This window comes from Gossypium hirsutum, chromosome A06 (assembly GCF_007990345.1).
Source record: "Gossypium hirsutum isolate 1008001.06 chromosome A06, Gossypium_hirsutum_v2.1, whole genome shotgun sequence".
Classification (NCBI taxonomy): domain Eukaryota; kingdom Viridiplantae; phylum Streptophyta; class Magnoliopsida; order Malvales; family Malvaceae; genus Gossypium; species Gossypium hirsutum.
In genome coordinates, this window is record NC_053429.1 from 123,233,942 (window position 1) to 123,257,048 (window position 23,107).

The window sequence follows — 23,107 nt, forward strand, 5'->3', positions numbered from 1 at the left end:
ATTCATCCTTTGAAATTTATCAAATTTATACTACATTAATTAAGTCTCAATTTAAATTAAATATCCATTAATTTTAAACATATAATAAAAATATTCATCCAATCAAAAGTTTAAAACTGAGCTCAATCATTTACATGGGATTTAAATGATTTAAACTGTTCAATAACAGTTCATAAAATAAATAACTGAACTAATCCAATTATCTAATTATCCAATTAAAATCAATTTTCAACTAAGCAATTTGAAACTTAAAAAGAATACCAGGCCATAATATAACTATTTTTATATTGAAATTTAAAAAAAAAGTTATTTTTATATTGAAATTAAAAAAAATTAAACTCTTACATTTCATCAATCAAACTTGATGTATCAAACACAAAAAATTTAACCTAAATTTGACCCAACCGTCTGAACTCTTTTCTTGTAATCCTTGCGGAGTATATTGTAATGGCCTAATTTTACCCGGGCCCAAATAAAGCAAAAATTAAACCAAAAAATAAAGTCCAAGTCAGAAAGCATTCCATTTACAATATGACCCAATGGCCCAAATAAATAAAAAACCTTAATGGCCCAAAAACCTAAACATCTTCAGTAAAACAAAAGAAACCCTAGCCCCTTTCAGCCGCGCCACTGCTCTACATGCCGCGTTAGCGTGCTCACAGCTCGAGGTCTGCTTCCCTTGCACCAAAATGGAAAAATCCACCTCTGTTAACCTTGCCAACGCCTGCAAAAATGATGAGAAAAGAACACAGAAACAGTAGTAGAAACGAAAGCAAACAGTAGCAAAAAATATAAAATATTGTAATGAAATCAACTATAAAGCCATAGAAACCAATTGTAATTGTTTAGACACGAAAAATGTAGCACCCTAAACCCGGCCCAGTCGTTAAGGCCGAATCCGACGTGCCACTTTGAAGTCAAAAACTCGTGTTCCCTTTTTAATGTTTTAAAAAAAACCGACTTTTGTCAAACTAACCAAGTGAATGGAAGCTGGGCACCAGGTAGGTATCCATAACAGAAGAGGTGAGCCATGAAGGCTGCTTAAGTACCAAGCTCTCCGATTGGATCCAATCCTAGACATGCCCACATCCATTGCCACACTTGGTTATAACAAGTTGAAATTTCTTTGAGTGATTATCTTTGGTAAACCGAATATTCGTGACGTCGTGTTATTTAAAAAAAAAACAAGTATCATTTTGAAATCACACCCTAAGTCTAGCCCATTTGAATTAGTATCCATCAATTTAAAGTTATTTTTAATAATATAATCCCAGAAAAATCAAAGAAGAAAATAAAGTTAAAATGGTCTTATTACAACCCAAAAATTAAATAGCAATTAAAAATAACTTAAGAAAACCAGTTTCTTTTTCAAACCCCAAAGTATTCACCATGGCCACTCTGAATCCCCTCCGGCTCCAAGTCACCCACATCAAGGCTCACCTGCAAGGTTAAAGAAGGGGTGAGTTTGGGGAAACTCAGTGTGTAAGGAAAACCCATTCAAAGCCCAAGTCAGCTCAAGCCCATTGGGCCTAAGCCCATTCAGGTAACAGTGCTACTGGGCCAGAGCCCTTTTCAGATTACAATAAACTGGGCCTTAGCCCCTTATTCAGATAACAGTATGGCCCATAGGCCCATTTCAAAATACATGCAACATCAGTAAACATATGCAAGCCCATTTGGGTAACAGTGGTACTGGGCCAGAGCCCTTTTCAGATTACAATAAACTGGGCCTTAGCCCCTTATTCAGATAACAGTATGGCCCATAGACCCATTTCAAAATACATGCAACATCAGTAAACATATGCAAGCCCATTTGGGGAGACTACTCAAGCCACCAACCACTACACTCCACCCGTACCAGCCATACACTCCATGTGGGGAATAGCTCAACCCACCCAGCCCAACACTCCACAGTTGCAGCCTTGCTGCTCAGTTAACAGTAAATTGAGGTAAAGCCTCCAGTACGTGGACAAGCCACTTTCAGTACTTCCTCCGTCAATATCCCAGTCCTATGCATCAGATAATAACAACATGGCATGCAGTAAATAACAACAGTCAAACATGCATTTAGGTCAATTTAACCCTAGGGGTATTTCGGTAATTTATCTACTAGGGGTAAAATTGTAAATTTTCCACTTTTAAAGGTATTTCAGTAATTTATCTATTTTAGGGTTTTTCATGCATATTCCTACTTTTCACGTACTAACAGAATCACGTACCGAAGGTTCTTACTGAATTGGGCCCGTTGGCCCATCATTCTAATTTTGGCCCATTAAGCCCAAAAATATCGATGGCACAGAAATCATGCACTTTACAGTCCAAATTTTGCAGCTTACCAAAAACATTAATCGATTTACCTCACGAGCATTCGCACACTCGCAAATCTACAAAATACCGGTTTTCGGCTTTTCGACTTTTGCCGATCCAGACTAAGAAAGAGGGTGTTAGTTACACACCTATTTGCGACGATATGCTGACGAGATCCACACACGAACCGCCTACAATTGGATTACTAACACGTTAATCTAACTATTCAAATACAAACTACGTATTAACCCCTTACAATATTCGGCCAACCACACCTACAGATCATAGTAAGCTTATAAGAAATCAATAAGCAACTCATTAACAAATTTTTGTCAATGTTTACCACATAATCATAATTTCACTGCAAGCTGTCTTCCTGAGCAACAGTCACTAAATCATTTATAACTGGAGCTACAAAACTCCAAATCAAGTGCCGTTAATTTTCCCTGAAAATAAACTCATATATCTTCTATCCATAAAATTTTCAGAATTTTTCGTTTAGCCAATCAATACCAGATTTTTCTCAAAGTTTCCCATGTTTCACTATTTGACTAATCTGACTACTCTTCATGACGAATCAAATTTCTCATTGTACAGAATTGAAAATATGTCCTCGTTTATTCCATTTGAAACTAGACTCATTAAGCTTTAATTACATAATTTATTCAGCTTCTAATTCATCTCCCACAATTTATGGTGATTTTTCAAAGTCACGTTACTGCTGCTGTCCCAAGCAGATTTATTACCAAATCACTCTTTCACACATAACTTGCATGCATGTTTTTTTTTAAACATGTATATCACCAATCAATCATCACATATCTATGATTTTACTTAAGTATAATCTCCATTTCATCATTTTAAAGCACAACATATTAGCCGATTTTTCCCCTTAGCATCTAAGCACATGCATGCTCATTTGTTTGGCTCAACTTCACGTATCTTTCATTTTTATCAAAAGAACATGAAACAACAACCATTTCCTTCATTTTAATTCATGACCAAATGCTCACAACACAACCAAAAACCAAAATATGCTTTAAGAGTTAAGGTAGAATCAAGAAGAACTCATGAACATCAAGATAGAAGCAAACTACCATGAACTTACCTTCAATTTTCTTCCCCAAGTGACCGAACATTCAAGAGCTTTCTCCTCTCCTTTCTCTTCTCTAACTTTAGGCTATGATGAACAAAGATGGACAAAACTTTGTTCTTTTCACCCCTTTTTCTTTTAATAAAATTTCATATTTCATCCATTTAATTCTTTAATACAAAAGACATGAAATGCCCATCATGGGACATTTACCTAAACCATTATCATGAAACATTTACCTAACCCATTATCATGAAATATTTACCTAATCCATTATCATGGAACATTTACCTAACCCATTATCAATTTGTACCATGAATTATGGATATCGAGTGCTCATATTGTCTACAACAACATGATGGCTGGCCACTTCATGTAAAATGGGAGGTTTGTCATGCAAATCCTCCTATTTTGCACTCCTATTTATTTGGCCACTTCAATTTAGCCTATAGCATTTTCAAACATTTTCACATAGGTTCTATTTCATAATTTCATCCCTTTTTTTCTTATGGAACAAAAATTAACTAAAATTGCCGGGTTCTATCTTAAGCTTGGGCCTTCTAGAGGCCCACTAACATAATTAAACCCATGCCAACATTCACAAAATTCTCGAAAATTGGGGTGTTACAACTCTACCCTCCTTAAAGAAATTTCTTCCTCGAAATTTACCTAATCCAACTAGTTGAGGGTATTGTTGATGCATAGTCTCTTCTGATTCCCAAGTAGCTTCTTCCCTTCCATGATTACGCCAAAGTACTTTCACTAACGGGACAGATTTCCTTCTAAGAACCTTAACATCTCGAGCCAATATTTGCACAGGCTCCTCCTCAAAGGTCAAATCAGTCTGAACTTCAATTTCTGCAACTGGCAGGACATGAGCAGGGTCAGAACGATAATGCCTTAACATGGAGACGTGAAAAACATTGTGAATCCTGTCTAACTCTGGAAGTAATTCCAACTGATAAGCCACTGGGCCTACTCGCTTCAAAACCCGATAATGCCCAATGAACCGCGGACTCAACTTGCCCTCCTTACCGAACCTTAATATCTTCTTCCAAGGAGAAACCTTTAAGAAGACCATATCACCTACTGAGTACTCAATCTCCTTACGCTTCAAATCTGCATACGGCTTTTGCCTATCAGATGCTTCTTTTAACCAGTCCCTAATTATTCTGACCTTATCTTCAGTATCAGCTACCAACTCTGGTCCAAGAATTTGTCGCTTTCCTAGTTCAGTCCAACAACTAGGTGTAAGACACCTTCGTCCATACAGTGCTTCATATGGTGCCATTCGAATACTCGCCTGGTAACTGTTATTGTACGCAAATTCTGCCAACGGCAAGTAATCCTCCCAACTACCTCGAAAGTCAATCACGTATCCCCTCAACATGTCCCCAAAAATCTGAATAACCCTCTCTGACTGACCATCAGTTTGGGGATGGAAAGCCGTACTAAAGTTCAATCGCGTCCCCAACACCTCATGTAACTTTTGCCAAAACTGAGATGTGAATCTGGGATCCCGGTCAGAGACAATCGAAACTGGGACTCCATGAAGTCGTACAATCTCTGCCACATACAGCTTGGCTAACTTTTGAACTGAAAAGTCAGTACGTACAGTTATGAAATGGGCTGATTTGGTCAACCTATCCACAATCACCCACACCGAGTCTTTCTTCGATGGTGTCAAGGGCAGCCCACTCACAAAGTCCATGGTTAGCCTCTCCCACTTCCAAAGTGGTATCTTCACTGGCTGTAATAGTTCAGAAGGTAATTGATGCTCAGCTTTCACTTGCTGGCATGTCAGACATTTCCCTACAAACTCCGTTACTTCTCGTTTAAGTCCAGGCCACCAGTACAATTCTCGCAAGTCGTGATACAACTTATTCCCTCCAGGATGCATGGCACATAGTCCTCCATGAGCTTCCTTCAATATTGTCTGCCTTAAATCAGAGTCCCTCGGAACACAAATTCTTCCTCGGAAACACAGAACTCCATCACCATTTAACCCAAACTTAGAAGTTTCCCCTTCCTTAACTTGTTGGAAACGAGTGACCAAAGACTCATCGTTCAACTGCTTTTCCTTAATCTGATCCACCCAGGTTGGCCTCACTTGCAACTCAGCCAACAGACTTCCATCATCATACAGACTCAAACGAGCAACTATTGCTCTCAGATCAGATACAACTCTACGACTTAGAGCATCGGCTACCACATTAGCCTTGCTTGGGTGATACTCGATCGAACAGTCATAATCCTTAAGCAACTCAATCCATCTCCTTTGCCTAAGGTTCAGCTCCTTCTGAGTCAACAAATACTTAAGACTCTTGTGGTCTGTGTATATAATACACCTCTCTCCGTACAAGTAGTGTCTCCAAATCTTAAGTGCAAATATCACTGCCGCCAACTCCAAATCATGAGTAGGATAGTTCCCTTCGTGAGGTTTAAGTTGTCGTGATGCATATGCAACCACCTTACCCTCTTGCATTAACACGCAACCCAAACCCATGTGTGATGCGTCACTGTGCACAGTAAAATCCTTCCCAGGCTCCGGCTGAATTAAAACAGGTGCTTCAGTCAGAACTTTCTTTAACTTCTCAAAAGCTTCCTGTTGCTTCTTAGTCCATACAAACGGTACTCCTTTCCTTATGAGTTTTGTCAAAGGTGCTGCCATTACAGAAAAACCTTCCACAAACCTTCTGTAGTATCCTGCTAGTCCTAGGAAACTCCGTATTATTTTTTTTTGACACCATCCTAGGTGCCTTCCACTCCAAAATTGCTTCAATCTTTCGAGGGTCCATCTCAATCCCTTCCGCAAAGACCACATGTCCTAAGAAGGTTACCTCCCTCAACCAAAATTCACACTTACTGAACTTCGCGAAGAGTTCCTTCTCTCTTAACACTCGTAGCACTATACGGAGATGCTCATCATGTTTCGCTTCAGTTTCAGAATATACCAGGATATCATCAATGAAGATGACTATGAATCGATCCAAGAATGGTTGGAACACCCGATTCATCAGATCCATAAATACTGTAGGAGCGTTCGTCAGTCCAAATGGCATAACCAAAAACTCGTAATGACCATACCGAGTCCTGAATGCCGTCTTATGGATATCCGCCTCCTTGACCCTTAATTGATGATATCCAGATCGGAGGTCGATCTTAGAAAATACAGAAGCCCCTCTAAGCTGGTCAAACAGATCGTCAATCCTTGGCAGTGGATACTTATTCTTAATTGTCAGTTTGTTCAACTGACGATAATCAATGCACATCCGCATTGTATCATCCTTCTTCTTCACGAATAGCACTGGTGCTCCCCATGGAGACACGCTTAGCCTAATGAAGCCCCTATCCAACAACTCTTGAATTTGAGCCTTTAACTCCACTAACTCCTTCGGTGCCATCCTATACGGTGTGATGGACACAAGTGCCGTTCCAGGCAACAAATCTATTCCAAACTCAACTTCTCGGTTCGGAGGCAATCTTGGAAGCTCCTCCGGAAAAACATCTTGGAACTCTTTTACGGTCCTAACCTTATCCACTGTCAGTCCCTCCTCTTCTGACTGACTTACAAATGCCAAATAGACCTCACAACCTTTCTGAATCCACTTTTCAGCTCTTAATACCGACACTACATTGGACAAATAATCCCTTCACTCACCTATCACCATAACCTCTTCATCCTTTGTGGTCCTTAACACTATTCGTTTAGCAGCATAATCCAGAGTCGCTTTATGCTTAACAAGCCAGTCCATTCCCAAAATGAGATCAAACTCTCCTAACGGTAACTCCATCAGATCTCCACGGAAAATCTTACCTTGAGTTTCCAAGGGTACATCCCTATACAGTTTGTCTACCCTAACCGAGTGGCCCAAAGAACTTAGTACAGATACCCCACTCACAATCTCCTCAGAATGCACACCCAACGACCCAGATATAGCACATGCAACAAAGGAATGAGTAGATCCAATATCCACCAAGGCAGTATACGGTATGCTAGAAATAAAAAACGTACCAATTATGACGTCAGGTGCGTCACCCTCCTCGCGGCGACGAGCAGCATATACCAAAGCTGGCTGACGAGCCTCAGTGTTAACAATACCCTTGCCAGGTGCCCCACGTCCATGGCTATTGCCACCGCGACCTCGGCCATGACCTTTCGACGGTGACGGTCCACCTCGCGCTATTTGTACGGGTTGTACAGCCCTTTGTTCAACCACTTGAGCCTGAGCTAGCCTCTTAGGACAATCCCTGATCTTATATTCTTTTGATCCACAACGAAGACAAGCCCCAGAGCGTTTCCAACATTCCCCCATATGCATTCTACCACAATCTCCACAAGCTTGTGGTCTAACAGTATTCACCGTAACCGCTCGAACTGGTTCCTCCATCCTAGCTCTCTTAACATTCCGGTTTGCAGCACCAGTTGGTCCAGCATCTCTCTTGAACTGATTTCGATCCCTGTCGCGGTTCTTTCGTTTAGCTTGCTTCACCTCTTCGGTTATCTTAGCTTTTTCTACCAGTGCAGCAAAATCGCGCTCTCTCTGCGGAGCTATGAGCACCCTTAGCTCATCCCTGAGGCCATCCTCAAAGCGAACACTGCGCTCGTATTCGGTAGAGACAATACAATTAGCATACTGGCCCAATCGCAGAAACTCTGTCTCATATTCAGTAGCGGTCTTACCACCCTGGGTCAAGTTCAGGAATTCCTTCCTTCGCGCATCCACATAGCTAGCTCCGACATACTTCGCCTTGAAGGACTGTTTAAACAACTCCCAAGTTACCCTCTCAGCTGGGGTACCCTCTCTCACAGTGATCCACCACTGATACGCCTCGTCTCGTAGTAAGGATACTGCTCCTTTTAACTTTTGCTCTACTTAGCAGTCCAAGTCATCCATAATCCGCTCCGTGGCTTCCAGCCAGTACTCAGCCACATTTGGGGCTACTCCAGATACACCCCTAAAAACTTCCTCTCCGTTGGCCCGGAGTCGCTCAGAAATGGACCCCCTATTCATGGGCCCGATATTAGCTCCAGCCACCCTTTCCAAAACTCTTAACATGGCCTGGGACAGAGCGTCATCCCTCGCGGCCCGATCATACGGCCCATTCTGATCCACCGGTGGTGGTCGTGCTACTCCAGCGGGTATGTGTTCAGAAGACGAAGATCCAGCTTGAGTACTACCTCGGCCTCGACCACGGCCTCGACCACGGCCTCTTCCAGAGTAGCTCTCGTACTCATATCGATTTATCTGATTACGAATTTTATGCAGTTAGTTTAGTGTTTTCACTATTTATTACAGAATATCTTATGAACAAATAAGGTTTCAGAGTTGTTCTCGCGTAACCACAGTTTAGCTACTGTCTCAGTTTCCTAGGGCTTAATTTACCCTACAGTCTCAGTTTCGTAGCCTTTACGCTATATTATCTATAGTACTATCTCTAAGGTTTAGTACTAACTACAGTACAGTTCAGTATATAAAACAGAATAGTACTTACAACCTTGGTGCCGGGAATTCAGTGTGCCACCTCATCAGTTTTTAGATAAACTCAAAAGATTTAGACTTTTTCAAATCCATTTTCCAAACATTTGTGTTTAAAAAAAACAAGTTCGGAGATTATCTCCTTTAAACAGGAAATTTTCAAAAGTCAGGTTTTTCCAAAAATACATTTTTTTTGGCATAAAGTTTTGAAAACCCTTTTTAGACCCGATCCACAGCCGAGTTGTTGCAACCTAGGCTCTGATACCACAAAATGTAGCACCCTAAACCCGGCCCAATCGTTAAGGCCGAATCCGACGTGCCACTTTGAAGTCAAAAACCCGTGTTCCCTTTTTAATGTTTTAAAAAAAACCGACTTTTGTCAAACTAACCAAGTGAATGGAAGCTGGGCACCAGGTAGGTATCCATAACAGAGGAGGTGAGCCATGAAGGCTGCTTAAGTACCAAGCTCTCCGATTGGATCCAATCCTAGACATGCCCACATCCATTGCCACACTTGGTTATAACAAGTTGAAATTTCTTTGAGTGATTATCTTTGGTAAACCGAATATTCGTGACGTCGTGTTATTTTAAAAAAAACAAGTATCGTTTTGAAACTACACCCTAAGTCTAGCCCATTTGAATTAGTATCCATCAATTTAAAGTTATTTTTAATAATATAATCCCAAAAAAATCAAAGAAGAAAATAAAGTTAAAATGGTCTTATTACAACCCAAAAATTAAATAGCAATTAAAAATAACTTAAGAAAACCAGTCTCTTTTTCAAACCCAAAAGTATTCACCATGGCCACTCTGAATCCCCTTCGGCTCCAAGTCACCCACATCAAGGCTCACCTGCAAGGTTAAAGAAGGGGTGAGTTTGGGGAAACTTAGTGTGTAAGGAAAACCCATTCAAAGCCCAAGTCAGCTCAAGCCCATTGGGCCTAAGCCCATTCAGGTAACAGTGCTACTGGGCCAGAGCCCTTTTCAGATTACAATAAACTGGGCCTTAGCCCCTTATTCAGATAACAGTATGGCCCATAGGCCCATTTCAAAATACATGCAACATCAGTAAACATATGCAAGCCCATTTGGGTAACAGTGGTACTAGGCCAGAGACCTTTTCAAATTACAATAAACTGGGCCTTAGCCCCTTATTCAGATAACAGTATGGCCTATAGACCCATTTCAAAATACATGCAACATCAGTAAACATATGCAAGCCCATTTAGGGAGACTACTCAACCCACCAACCACTACACTCCACCCGTACCAGCCATACACTCCATGTGGGGAATAGCTCAACCCACCCAGCCCAACACTCCACAGTTGCAGCCTTGTTGCTCAGTTAACAGTAAATTGAGGCAAAGCCTCCAGTACGTGGACAAGCCACTTTCAGTACTTCCTCCGTCAATATCTCAGTCCCATACATCAGATAATAACAACATGGCATGCAGTAAATAACAACAGTCAAACATGCATTTAGGTCAATTTAACCCTAGGGGTATTTCGGTAATTTACCTACTAGGGGTAAAACTGTAAATTTTCCACTTTTAAAGGTATTTCAGTAATTTATCTATTTTAGAGTTTTTCATGCATATTCCTACTTTTCACGTACTAACAGAATCACGTACCGAGGGTTCTTACCGAATTGGGCCCGTTGGCCCATCATTCCAATTTTGGCCCATTAAGCCCAAAAATATCGAGGGCACAGAAATCATGCACTTTACAGTCCAAATTTTGCAGCTTACCAAAAACATTAATCGATTTACCTCACGAGCATTCGCACACTCGCAAATCTATAAAATACCGGTTTTCGGCTTTTCGACTTTTGCCGATCCAGACTAAGAAAGAGTGTGTTAGTTACACACCTGTTTGCGACGATATGCTGACGAGATCCACACACGAACCGCCTACAATTGGATTACTAACACGTTAATCTAACTATTCAAATACAAACTACGTATTAACCCCTTACAATATTCGGCCAACCACACCTACAGATCATAGTAAGCTTATAAGAAATCAATAAGCAACTCATTAACAAATTTTTGTCAATGTTTACCACATAATCATAATTTCACTGCAAGCTGTCTTCCTGAGCAACAGCCACTAAATCATTTATAAATGGAGCTACAAAACTCCAAATCAAGTGCCATTAATTTTCCCTGAAAATAAACTCATATATCTTCTATCCATAAAATTTTCAGAATTTTTCGTTTAGCCAATCAATACCAGATTTTTCTCAAAGTTTCCCATGTTTCACTATTTGACTAATCTGACCACTCTTCATTACGAATCAAATTTCTCATTGTACAGAATTCAAAATATGTTCTTGTTTATTCCATTTGAAACTAGACTCATTAAGCTTTAATTATATAATTTATTCAGCTTCTAATTCATCTCCCACAATTTATGGTGATTTTCCAAAGTCACGTTGCTGCTGCTGTCCCAAGCAGATTTATTACCAAATCACTCTTTCACACATAACTTGTATGCATGTTATTTAAACATGTATATCACCAATCAATCATCACATATCTATGATTTTACTTAAGTATAATCTCCATTTCATCATTTTAAAGCACAACATATTAGCCGATTTTTCCCCTTAGCATCTAAGCACATGCATGCTCATTTGTTTGGCTCAACTTCACATATCTTCCATTTTCCATCAAAAGAACATGAAACAACAACCATTTCCTTCATTTTAATTCATGACCAAATGCTCACAACACAACCAAAAACCAAAATATACTTCAAGAGTTAAGGTAGAATCAAGAAGAACTCATGAACATGAAGATAGAAGCAAACTACCATGAACTTACCTTCAATTTTCTTCCCCAAGTGACCGAACATTCAAGAGCTTTCTCCTCTCCTTTCTCTTCTCTAACTTTAGGCTATGATGAACAAAGATGGACAAAACTTTGTTCTTTTCACCCCTTTTTCTTTTAATAAAATTTCATATTTCATCCATTTAATTCTTTAATACAAAAGACATGAAATGCCCATCATGGGACATTTACCTAAACCATTATCATGAAACATTTACCTAACCCATTATCATGGAATATTTACCTAATCCATTATCATGGAACATTTACCTAACCCATTATCAATTTGTACCATGAATTATGGATATCAAGTGCTCATATTCTTTATTATTTTTTTACGAATATATTTCATAATAAAAAGTATAAAATAAAAATAAAAAAGGTTGAAAACCCACCTGGTTCTTCACAATCTACCACCGCGAGTGGCTAAGGACCGTCATCTTTGATGAAAGATGACATTTTTCGGATGAAGGGGTCTTCAAAACCCAGAAAATCGAAGGGTTCTCTAAAGATTTTTGTTATTGTGATGTTTTCTTTAAAAAAAACCTAGATCTGGATTTGGGGAAGTCGAAAGGCCAAGAAAAATGGCCATTTTCGCTTTCCAGCCTCTGTCGCCCACGGTAGCTGACGGCCAGAGCCAAGACCGGAGAAAGGGAATGCGAAAGAGAGTCTGAAAGAGTTCTTAGAAATTTTTGAAAAAAAATGAAGGGGGGAAGATCTTTTTTTTTTCTTCTAATTTTTACTATTTATATAGGGATCTATATGACGCCGTTTTGGACTTAAGCATTAGTTTCCAAAACGACGCTGTTTTGCTTAAGACCCGAAACACGACTCGATTTTAAGTTAGGATCTGCGTGTTTTTCCCTAGAGGGATATTTACACGGTAGGTCCTTCTGCTTTTTTGCCTATTTTCAATTTAATCCCGTTCCTTTTTTTCTTTTTAATTTTACCCTATAATTTTTACATTATTTCATTTCAGTCCTCAGTGAAACGGTGTGCATATGGACAAGGGGATTATTGCCTAATTGGTCCATGTCCTTCCTTTGCGCATTCGGTTTTAATCCTTTAACCCATTTTATTGCTTAATTTGTTTATTTTATTACGATTTTTACTTTAAATTTTGTTTATATTTTGATTTAGTCTTTTACTTTCAATCTTTTGCATTTTATTTTCTTTTGTACTTATTTATTTGTTCATATATTTACTCATTTATCTTTTATTTTTGTTTATTGCGTCATTTCTTCTTTACTCACTACTATTATTATTTATGCCTTTTATTATGAATTGCACCCTTAATTCCTTTCACGTTTTAATTTGGTCCTCTATTTTCAACATTTTACAAATTATTTTTCTCAATGTTTATTTATGTATTTATTTATTTATTCCATTGTCCTTATTATATTTAAAAATTGGTATTTTCTTTTTTTATGCACTGTTTTGTCACTATTATTGTTATCATTGTTATTATTTATGTTATTATTTATTTTATTTTTCTTTAATTTTTAATATTGGTATTAAAGTGATATGTATTATATGATTATTGCCATTATATGTACTATGAATTGCTTATTAGTACATTTATATTGTTGTCATTCATTAGCGTAAAATTTTATTCATTTATCATTTTTAATATTAGGGTTTAGGGTTTAGGATCATTTTTAATATTACATTAATTCTTACCCAAATACGCAAAAAGAAAATTTTCAAAATAAGACAATGTTTCATATTTGGGAGATTCGAGAAATTGTACCCTAACTTACGGGGTTTCGATTTTCTTGTTGAACTTAAATAATCAAATACCCTTTTAAAATTAAAATATGTGAGATTTATAAAAAAATAAAAGGTAAACTTATTCTCGAGAATTCGAGACGTCGTGTCCTAACTTACGGGATACAACCTTTTGTTACCTCGAGATAAAAAAGCCTTTTACTTACGTTTTGATCTATTTAAGAGATTTTACTAAAAATATATACATTAATATAAAGAAGGATTGTGTTTTTAACTCCTTTCAAATTTTCAATTTTCGACACTAAAGACATCAAGTAATTAATTAGGTACCAATTTTGGGCATAACGAGGGTGCTAACCCTTCCTCATGCGTAACCGACTCCCGAACCCGTTTCCTAAACTCTGTAGACCAAAAATCATTGTTTTAAATCAAACATTTTATTAAAACGATTAAATTACGAGGTGATCCGATCACAACTCAAAAAAAAAGATTGGTGGCGACTTCATTTTTGTTTTTTAAAATAAAAAGTCGACATTCAAAAAATGGTTTCGACATATATAATTTGAGTGACTTAACACTTTGGGTTATGTTATAGTGAACTTACTCTATTTCAAGGCTGCAATTTCACATCTCACTTCTTCTAAATGTTCATTAATGGCAGTCACAGCATCTTACACTCCTCTAATGGCTTACTTGAGAGCATTTTTATACTCGGCATTTGTTTCTGGTTCTTCGGTTTTGGCAGCTTTTGTTACCTCATGGAGATGCACGCATTCATGCTCCGTTGGCCTCTTAAACAAGCAATCCTAATGGTTCACTAGACGCTCCGATGGGCCACCTGCCTTAAGCAGGATTTTACAATAAGGCATATGGATTAGACGTCGGTAGGAAAGTTGATGAAAAACAATATCTATCATACATATAACAACAAATTTGAGTTTTATTTACACATATCTAACACTCATCCCCGAATCAGAATAACATAGAATGGCAAAATACATTTGCTCAATACAATAATCTTAGGAGCAATGGTAAACGAATGACTAGAGACATACCAAATACAATTTCTGCTTTTCCAGTATTTGAATATATAGCTCTAAAATTTTATTAGGACACGATCAATGAACAACTCTAGTATTATAACTATGAAGATTATTAAAATTGAATATAAAATTAACAATGATTTTAGAGGACGGATGATTGTTAATATTGATCTAAGTCATCTTTTAATCTCCAAAATTAAAATAAAAGTTCATACCCAATGAGTTGAATATGAGTCATGCATTTGCCAACGATTTATTTTAGTCGTGGCAGGTGTGGCCATTCAAGGGATAGGTGTCCAATATGACCGGGAGTGATATGGATTATGAGCCAATGGTGGAAGCTAATCCACTATTAGGTATAAATATTTATCGAATCAAATAAAAAAATTTTGATTTGTTGAGTCCTATTTTATCATTTAATTAAAATAAATAAATTAAGTCTAAAATGAAATTTTAAATTTTAGATAGAGATTAAATTAAATAATTTAATTAATTTCAATACTATATTAATAAATCAGTTGAGAGTATCAAGTAATAAAAATTTTATTGAAAAAATTACAACTTTCGGCAAGGGCTAAACAAGTACAATTTGTCAAAAAATTTAATGCATTTTTTTTAATTTCTACCTTTGTTTCACTTTAATTCTTAATATTTTTTACCCGATCAATACTTAAAAAGATAATTTTTGGGGTGATCAAAATGAAACTGACCTAGAAGTTCAATGACCAAAATGAAAGTGTAAACATAATGTGCTATTAGAGATTTAATGCCTAGGTGACTAAAATAAAAGTGCCCTAAAAATTGGGTGATAAATTTGTTAGGATTTCATGTTCAGTGCCCAAAATTCTGCTATTAGTCACTTTACTTTGCAAAAGTTGTGAATTTAATCCATGTACTTTTATTTGATCATTTTTAGACTTTAGTCATGTACTTTTCACATTTTGAAATTTCACTCATCACCAAAATAATAACCGTAAAATTCATTGCGTAAGGTTTTATTATTTTCAAAATTTGATGCTCCAAATATATTATCATATGTGTAATGTCATATCAACTTATTATTTCCACATCTTACTCATTAAAAATTCAGTTAATGGATTAATGACCATCATTTGTGTCAAGATTGAAATTTCAAAATTCGATAAGTATAAGGACTTAGAATGAAGTAATTAGAGAATATGAACTAAAACTACAACTGTACGTATAATACAAGATTAGTAATTGAAGTTAACCAAACGAATTTAACTATTATTGTTTGGGTTAAGACTAATATTTCAAATTTTGAAAAATAAAGGGACTAAAATTGACTAATTCAAAAAGTATAGGACTAAAAGTGATCAAATAAAAGGATTAGAGCTAAATACGCTATACCATAAAATACAGGGACTAATAGCGAAATTTAACCTATATGATAGATTATAAATCGGTGAGTTCCCTTTTTTTCATTTGAAATTTTCTGTTTCTGATGTCCATTGGTCAAACTAGCAATTGCAAGTTCTTTTCTTTTCTTAATCGTAAAATTGAAAAAAGGTATTGGCAGAATATTTGAGATAGGGTTTTGAAAAAAAATCCCTAAAATGGACAACGGAATCGGACTGAACACCCCTAGGGGGTCAGGCACCAATGGTTACATTCAGAGCAACAAATTCTTTGTAAAGCCGAAGACGAATCGGGTAACCGATTCCACCAAGCCTTTCGAGGCAGATCAAGGCAGCGCAGGTCTCACCACCAGGAAACCTAACAAGGAAATCCTTGAGCATGATCGCAAGCGTCAGATTGAGCTCCAGCTCGTGATTTTGGAAGATAAACTCGCCGAACAAGGTTACACTGAATCTGAGATCGCTGATAAGCTCGTCGAAGCTAGGAAGGCTCTCGAAGATGCTCAACAAGAGAAAGACGAAGAAGAAGGAGAAGTTATACCAATCCCTACTCGCCAGCAAAAAATTAATCACACCGTACCACACTACACCTACTATCCATCCAACTTCATCTTGCTCAAGGTACATTCTCATCACTGAAGGACACAATTTCTTCCATGAAAAATGGTTCACTAAGCATCAAAGAAACCTTTTATAAACAATTTCCTATTCTTGCACAGTTTCTATAAAAATTTTAGAAGCATACATGTTCAAAGTACATTCTTATCACCCAAAGATGCAGTTCTTGTCAATCGAACACTAATATATGAATTATCAATTTACCTAAAATTGCTAAAAATTCTTATTTAAAAGAAAATTTTTGAGGGATATATTTAGTAATTTAAATAAAAAATTTATATAATTTTTTAAGTTTATTGTTTTTAACAAATAATAAAATGGGAGGTTTGACATGCAAATCCTCCTATTTTGCACTCCTATTTATTTGGCCACTACAAATTAGCCTATAGCATTTTCAAACATTTTCACTTAGATCCTATTTCATAGAAGGTTTTTGTTCATTCTTTGTTCTTCATAGCCGAATTTGAGAAAGAGCAAATAGGGGAGGAAAACCTTGAGTATTCGGTCACTAGGAGGAGGAAAATTGAAGGCAGTTCGTGTGTGGATCTCGTCAGCATATCGTCGCAAATAGGTGTGTAACTAACACCCTCTTTCTTAGTCTAGATCGGTAAAAGTTGAAAAGCTGAAATGCCGAAAACCGGTATTTTGTAGATTTGCGAGTGTGCGAATGCTCGTGAGGTAAATCGATTAATGTTTTTGGTAAGCTGCAATGTTTGGACTGCAAAGTGCATGATTTCTGTGCCCTCAATATTTTTGGGCTTAATGGGCCAAAATTGGAACGATGGGCCAACGGGCCTAGTTCGGTAAGAACCCTCGGTACGTAATTCTGTTAGTACGTGAAAGGTAGGAATATGCATGAAAAATCCTAAAATAGATAAAATATTGAAATACCTTTATAAATGGAAAATTTACAATTTTACCCCTAGTAGATAAATTACCGAAATACCCCTACGATTAAATTGACCTAAATGCATGTTTGACTGTTGTTATTTACTGCATGTCATGTTGTTATTATCTGATGCATGGGACTGGGATATTGACGGAGGAAGTACTGAATGTGGCTTGTCCACGTACTAGAGGCTTTGCCTCAATTTACAGTTAACTGAGTAGCAAGGCTGCAACTGTGGAGTGTTGGGCTGGGTGGGTTGATCTATTCCCCACATGGAGTATAGGGCTGGTACGGGTGGAGTGTAGTGGTTGGTGGGTTGAGTAGTCTCCCTAAATGGGCTTGCATATGTTGATTGATGTTGCATGTATTTTGAAATGGGCCTATGGGCCATACTGTTATCTAAATAAGGGGCTAAGGCCCAGTTTATTGTAATCTGAAAAGGGCTCTGGCCCAGTACTACTGTTACCTGAATGGGCTTAGGCCCAATGGGCTTGAGCTGATTTGGGTTTTGAATGGGTTTTCCTTACACATTGAGTTTCCAAACTCACCCCTTCTTTAACCTTGCAAGTGAGCCTTGATGTGGGTGACTTGGAGCCGGAGGGGATTCAGAGTGGCCATGGTGAATACTTTTGGGTTTGAAAAAGAGACTGGTTTTCTTAAGTTATTTTTAATTACTATTTAATTTTTAGGTTGTAATAAGGTCATTTTAACTTTATTTTCTTCTTTGATTTTCTGGGATTATATTATTTTAAACAACTTTAAATTGATGGACAATAATTCAAATGGGCTAGACTTAGGGCGCGATTTCAAAACGATACTTGTTTTTTTTAAAATAACCCGACGTCACGAATATTCGATTTACCAAAGATAACCACTCAAAGAAATTTCAACTTGTTATAACCAAGTGTGGCAATGGATGTAGGCATGTCTAGGACTCGATCCAATCGAAGAGCTTGGTACTTAAGTAGCCTTCATGGCTCACCTCCTCTGTTATGGATACCTACCTGGTGCCCAGCTTCCATTCACTTGGTTAGTTTAACAAAAGTCGGCTTTTAAAACACTAAAAAGGGAACACGGGTTTTTGACTTCAATGTGGCACGTCAGATTCGGCCATAACGTCTGGGCCGAGCGTAAAGGCTACGAAACTGAGACTGAAGGGTAAACTAAGCCCTAGGAAACTGAGACAGTAGCTAAACTGTGGTTACGCGAGAACAACTCTGAAACCTTATCTGTTCATAAGATATTCTGTAATAAACAGTGGAAACAGTAAACTAACTGCATAAAATTCGTAATCAGATAAATCGATATGAGTACGAGAGCTACTCGGGGAAGAGGCCGTGGTCGAGACCGAGGTAGTACTCAAGCTGGATCTTCGTCTTCTAAACACATACGTGGAAGAGAATGGGCCGTATGATCGGGTCGCGGGGGATGACGCTCCGTCCCAGGCCATGTTAAGAGTTTTGGAAAGGGTGGCCGGAACTAATATTGGGCCCATGAATAGAGGGTCCATTTCTGAGCGATTCTGGGCCAACGGAGCGAAAGTTTTTATGGGTGTATCTGGAGTAGCCCCAAATGTGGCTGAGTACTGGCTAGAAGCCACGAAGCGGATTATGGATGACTTGGACTGCTCAGTGGAGCAAAAGTTAAAAGGAGCAGTATCCTTACTACGAGACGGGGCGTATCAGTGGTGGATCACTGTGAGAGAGGGTACCCCAGCTGAGAGGGTAACTTGGGAGTTGTTTAAGCAGTCTTTCAAGGCGAAGTATGTCGGAGCTAGCTATGTAGATGCGCGAAGTAAGGAATTCCTGAACCTGACCCAGGGTGGTAAGATCATTGCTAAATATGAGGCAGAGTTCTGCGATTGAGCCGGTATGCTAGTGGTATTGTCTCTACCGAATACGAGCGCAGTGTTCGCTTTGATGATGGCCTCAGGGATGAGCTAAAGGTGCTCATAGCTTCGCAGAGAGAGCGCGATCTTGCTGCACTAGTAGAAAAGGCTAAGATAGCCAAAGAGGTGAAGCAAGCTGAACGAAGGAACTGCGACAGGGATCGAAACCGGTTCAGGAGAGATGTTGGACCAGCTGGTGCTACAAACCGAAATGTTAAGAAAGCTAGAATGGAGGAACCAGTTCGAGCGGTTTCGGTGAACACTATTAGACCACAAGCTTGTGAAGATTGTGGTAGAATGCATCTGGGGGAATGTTGGAAACGTTCTGGGGCTTGTCTTCGTTGTGGATCAAAGGAACATAAGATCAGGGATTGTCCTAGGAGGCCAGCTCAGGCTCAAGTGGTTGAACAAAGGGTTGTACAACCCGTGTAACCAGTGCGAGGTGGACCGCCGCTGCCGAGAGGTCGCGGTGGCAATAGCCATGGACGTGGGGCACCTGGCATGGGTACTGTTAACACTGAGGCTCGTCAGCCAGCTTTGGTATATGCTGCTCATCGCCGCGAGGAGGGTGACACACTTGATGTAATAACTGGTACGTTTTTTTTATCTCTGACGTACCCTATACTGCTCTGATAGATGTAGGGTCAACTCATTCATATGTTGCATATGATATTTCGTGGGCATTGGGTGTTCACTTTGAGGAAACTGTGTGTGGGGTAGCTGTAATAAGTCCGTTAAGTCACTCAGTTAAAGTAGAGAAACTCTTTAGGGAGGTGCCTTTAAAGACTCAAGGTAGGATTTTCTGTGGAGACTTAATGGAATTACCATTCGAAGAATTCGATTTGATCTTAGGGATGGATTGGCTGACCAAGCATAGGGCAACGCTGGATTGTGCAACTAAGAGGATGGCGTTAAAGACTATTGAGGATGCGGAGGTAATGATTATTGGGGAACGAAGAGATTACTTGTCCAATGTGGTATCGGCTTTCAGGGCTGAGAAACTGATGCGTAAGGGATGCGAGGCGTACTTGGCTTTTGTAAGCAAGTTGAAACTAGGGATCTAACTATGGATACCGTCAGGACTGTTAGGGAATTCTAAGATGTTTTCTCAAATGAGCTTCCTAGATTGCCTCCGAATCGGGAAGTAGAGTTTGGAATCGATTTTTTGCCTGGAACAGCTCCAGTATCCATTGCACCCTATAGAATGGCACCGAAGGAGTTAGTGGAACTGAAAGCTCAAATCCAAGAGTTGTTAGATAGAGGCTTCATTAGACCTAGTGTGTCTCCATGGGGAGCACTAGTTCTGTTTGTGAAAAAAAAGGATGGGATAATACGCATGTGCATCAATTACCGCCAGTTGAACAAACTGACGATAAAGAACAAATACCCACTGCCAATGATTGATGATTTATTTGACCAACTTAGAGGAGCTTCGGTATTTTCCAAGATTGACCTTCGATCTGGATACCATCAGTTAAGGGTAAAGGAAGTGGATATTCATAAGACAGCATTCAGGACTCGATATGGTCATTACGAGTTCCTGGTTATGCTGTTTGGGTTGATGAACGCACCTGCCGCTTTCATGGATCTGATGAATCGAGTATTCCAACCTTACTTGGACCGTTTCGTGGTAGTTTTCCTCGATGATATTTTGGTACACTCAGAAACCGAGGAGAAACATGAGGAGCATCTATGTATTGTGCTGCAAGTGCTGAGAGAGAAGGAACTGTATGCAAAGTTTATTAAGTGTGAATTTTGGTTACGAGAAGTGGCTTTTCTAGGTCATGTGGTTTCTGCTGGAGGAATTAGAGTGGATCCTCGAAAAGTTGAGGCAGTTCTGGGATAGAAGCCACCAAAATCAGTATCGGAAATTCGGAGTTTTCTGGGTTTGGCAGGCTATTAGCGAAGGTTCGTAGAAGGATTTTCTCTGATTGCTGCACCATTGACGAAACTATTAAGGAAAGGGGTAGCATTTGTCTGGACTGAGAGTCAGCAAAAAGCTTTTGACCATTTGAAAAAGGTATTGACTGAAGCACCAGTGCTGATTCAACCGGAGTCTGGGAAGGACTTCACTGTGTACAGCGATGCGTCACATGTGGGGTTAGAATGTGTACTGATGCAAGAGGGTAAGGTGGTCGCTTATGCTTCGTGGCAGCTTAAGCCTCATGAAGCGAACTACCCTATGCACGGCTTAGAGCTAGCAGCAGTGATCTTCGCGTTGAAAATCTGGAGACATTACTTAAATGGAGAAAAATGTATCATATACACGGACCATAAGGGCCTAAAGTATCTGTTAACTCAGAAGGAGTTAAACCTTAGGCAACGAAGATGGGTAGAGTTGCTTAAGGATTACGACTGTTTGATTGAGTACCACTCAGGTAAGGCTAACGTGGTGGCTGATGTGTTGAGTCGAATGGTTGTTTCTGATTTGAGAGCCTTGTTTGCACGTTTGAGTTTGTTTAATGATGGAAGTCTGTTAGCAGAATTGCAAGTGAGGCCTATTTGGACTGAGCAGATTAAAGAAAAATAGTTGAATGATAACTCGTTGGTTTTTCGGTTTCAGCAAGTTGAGAATGGTGAGAATAAAGATTTTGGACTGAATACTGAAGGAGTTTTATGCTTCCAATGAAGAATTTGTGTTCCGAAGGACTCTGACTTGAGACAGACAATATTGAAGGAAGCTCATGGGGGACTTTATGCCATGCATCCTGGAGGGAATAAGTTGTATGACGACTTTCGAGAACTGTACTGGCAGCTTGGGCTTAAACAAGAAGTAACGGAGTTCGTGGGGAAATGTCTGACGTACCAGCAAGTGAAAGCTGAACATCAATTTCTTTCTGGATTACTGCAACCGGTGAAAATTCCATTGTGGAAGTGGGAGAGAGTCACTATGGACTTTGTGAGTGGGCTACCTTTGACACCCACCAAGAAAGATTCTGTGTGGGCAGTGGTGGATAGGTTAACAAAATCTGTCCATTTCATACCGGTTCGTACTGATTACTCCCTGCAAAAGTTAGCTAGGTTGTATGTGGCAGAGATAGTGTGACTACATGGAGTGCCAGTGTCGATTATTTCCGATCGAGACCCTAGGTTTACATCTCAGTTCTGGAAGAAGTTGCAGGAGGCATTGGGTACACGTTTGGATTTCAGTATTACCTTTCACCCACAGACAGATGGACAGTTGGAGAGGGTTATTCAGATTTTGGAGGATATGTTAAGGGGTTGTATCATCGATTTTCGTGGGAGTTGGGAGGACTACTTGCCATTGGCGGAGTTTGCATATAATAACAGCTACTAAACAAGTATTCAGATGGCTCCATATGAGGCACTTTATGGGCGGAGATGTCGTACGCCTACGTGTTGGACAGAGTTGGGTGAACGACAAGTGCTTGGATCGGAGTTGCTGACAGATACTGAAAGTAAGGTTAAGTTGATAAGAGATCGATTAAAGAAGGCATCTGACAGACAGAAGTCGTATGCGGATCTAAAGTGCAAAGAGATAGAGTTTGCAGTTGGGGATATGGTTTCCTTAAAGGTTTCACCTTGGAAAAAGATCTTGTGATTCGGCAAGAAAGGCAAATTGAGTCTGCGGTTTATAGGGCCTTATCGGGTTCTTAAGCGGGTAGGGCCAGTCGTGTATCAGTTAGAGTTACCACCAGAGTTAAACAGAATCCATGACGTCTTTCATGTGTCTATGTTAAGACGATATCGATCGGATCCCTCACATGTTGTGCCAGTGGAGGAGATTGAAGTAAGGACTGGTTTGACCTTTGAGGAAGAACCCATACAAATTTTAGATCGAGAGGTTAAATTTCTAATAAGGAAGTTGGTTCCGTTGGTAAAAGTACTGT

At 39.0% G+C, this 23,107-nt stretch overlaps 1 protein-coding gene across 1 annotated transcript; it reads left to right on the top strand.

The window, feature by feature from the left end:
• Positions 1–16,059: 16,059 nt before the first annotated feature.
• On the top strand, positions 16,060–16,500 carry LOC107956862 (pre-mRNA-splicing factor CWC21-like). Its single transcript, XM_041115471.1, has one exon. It carries the CDS (start codon positions 16,060–16,062, stop codon positions 16,498–16,500), a length of 441 nt encoding a protein of 146 aa, XP_040971405.1.
• Positions 16,501–23,107: the final 6,607 nt, after the last annotated feature.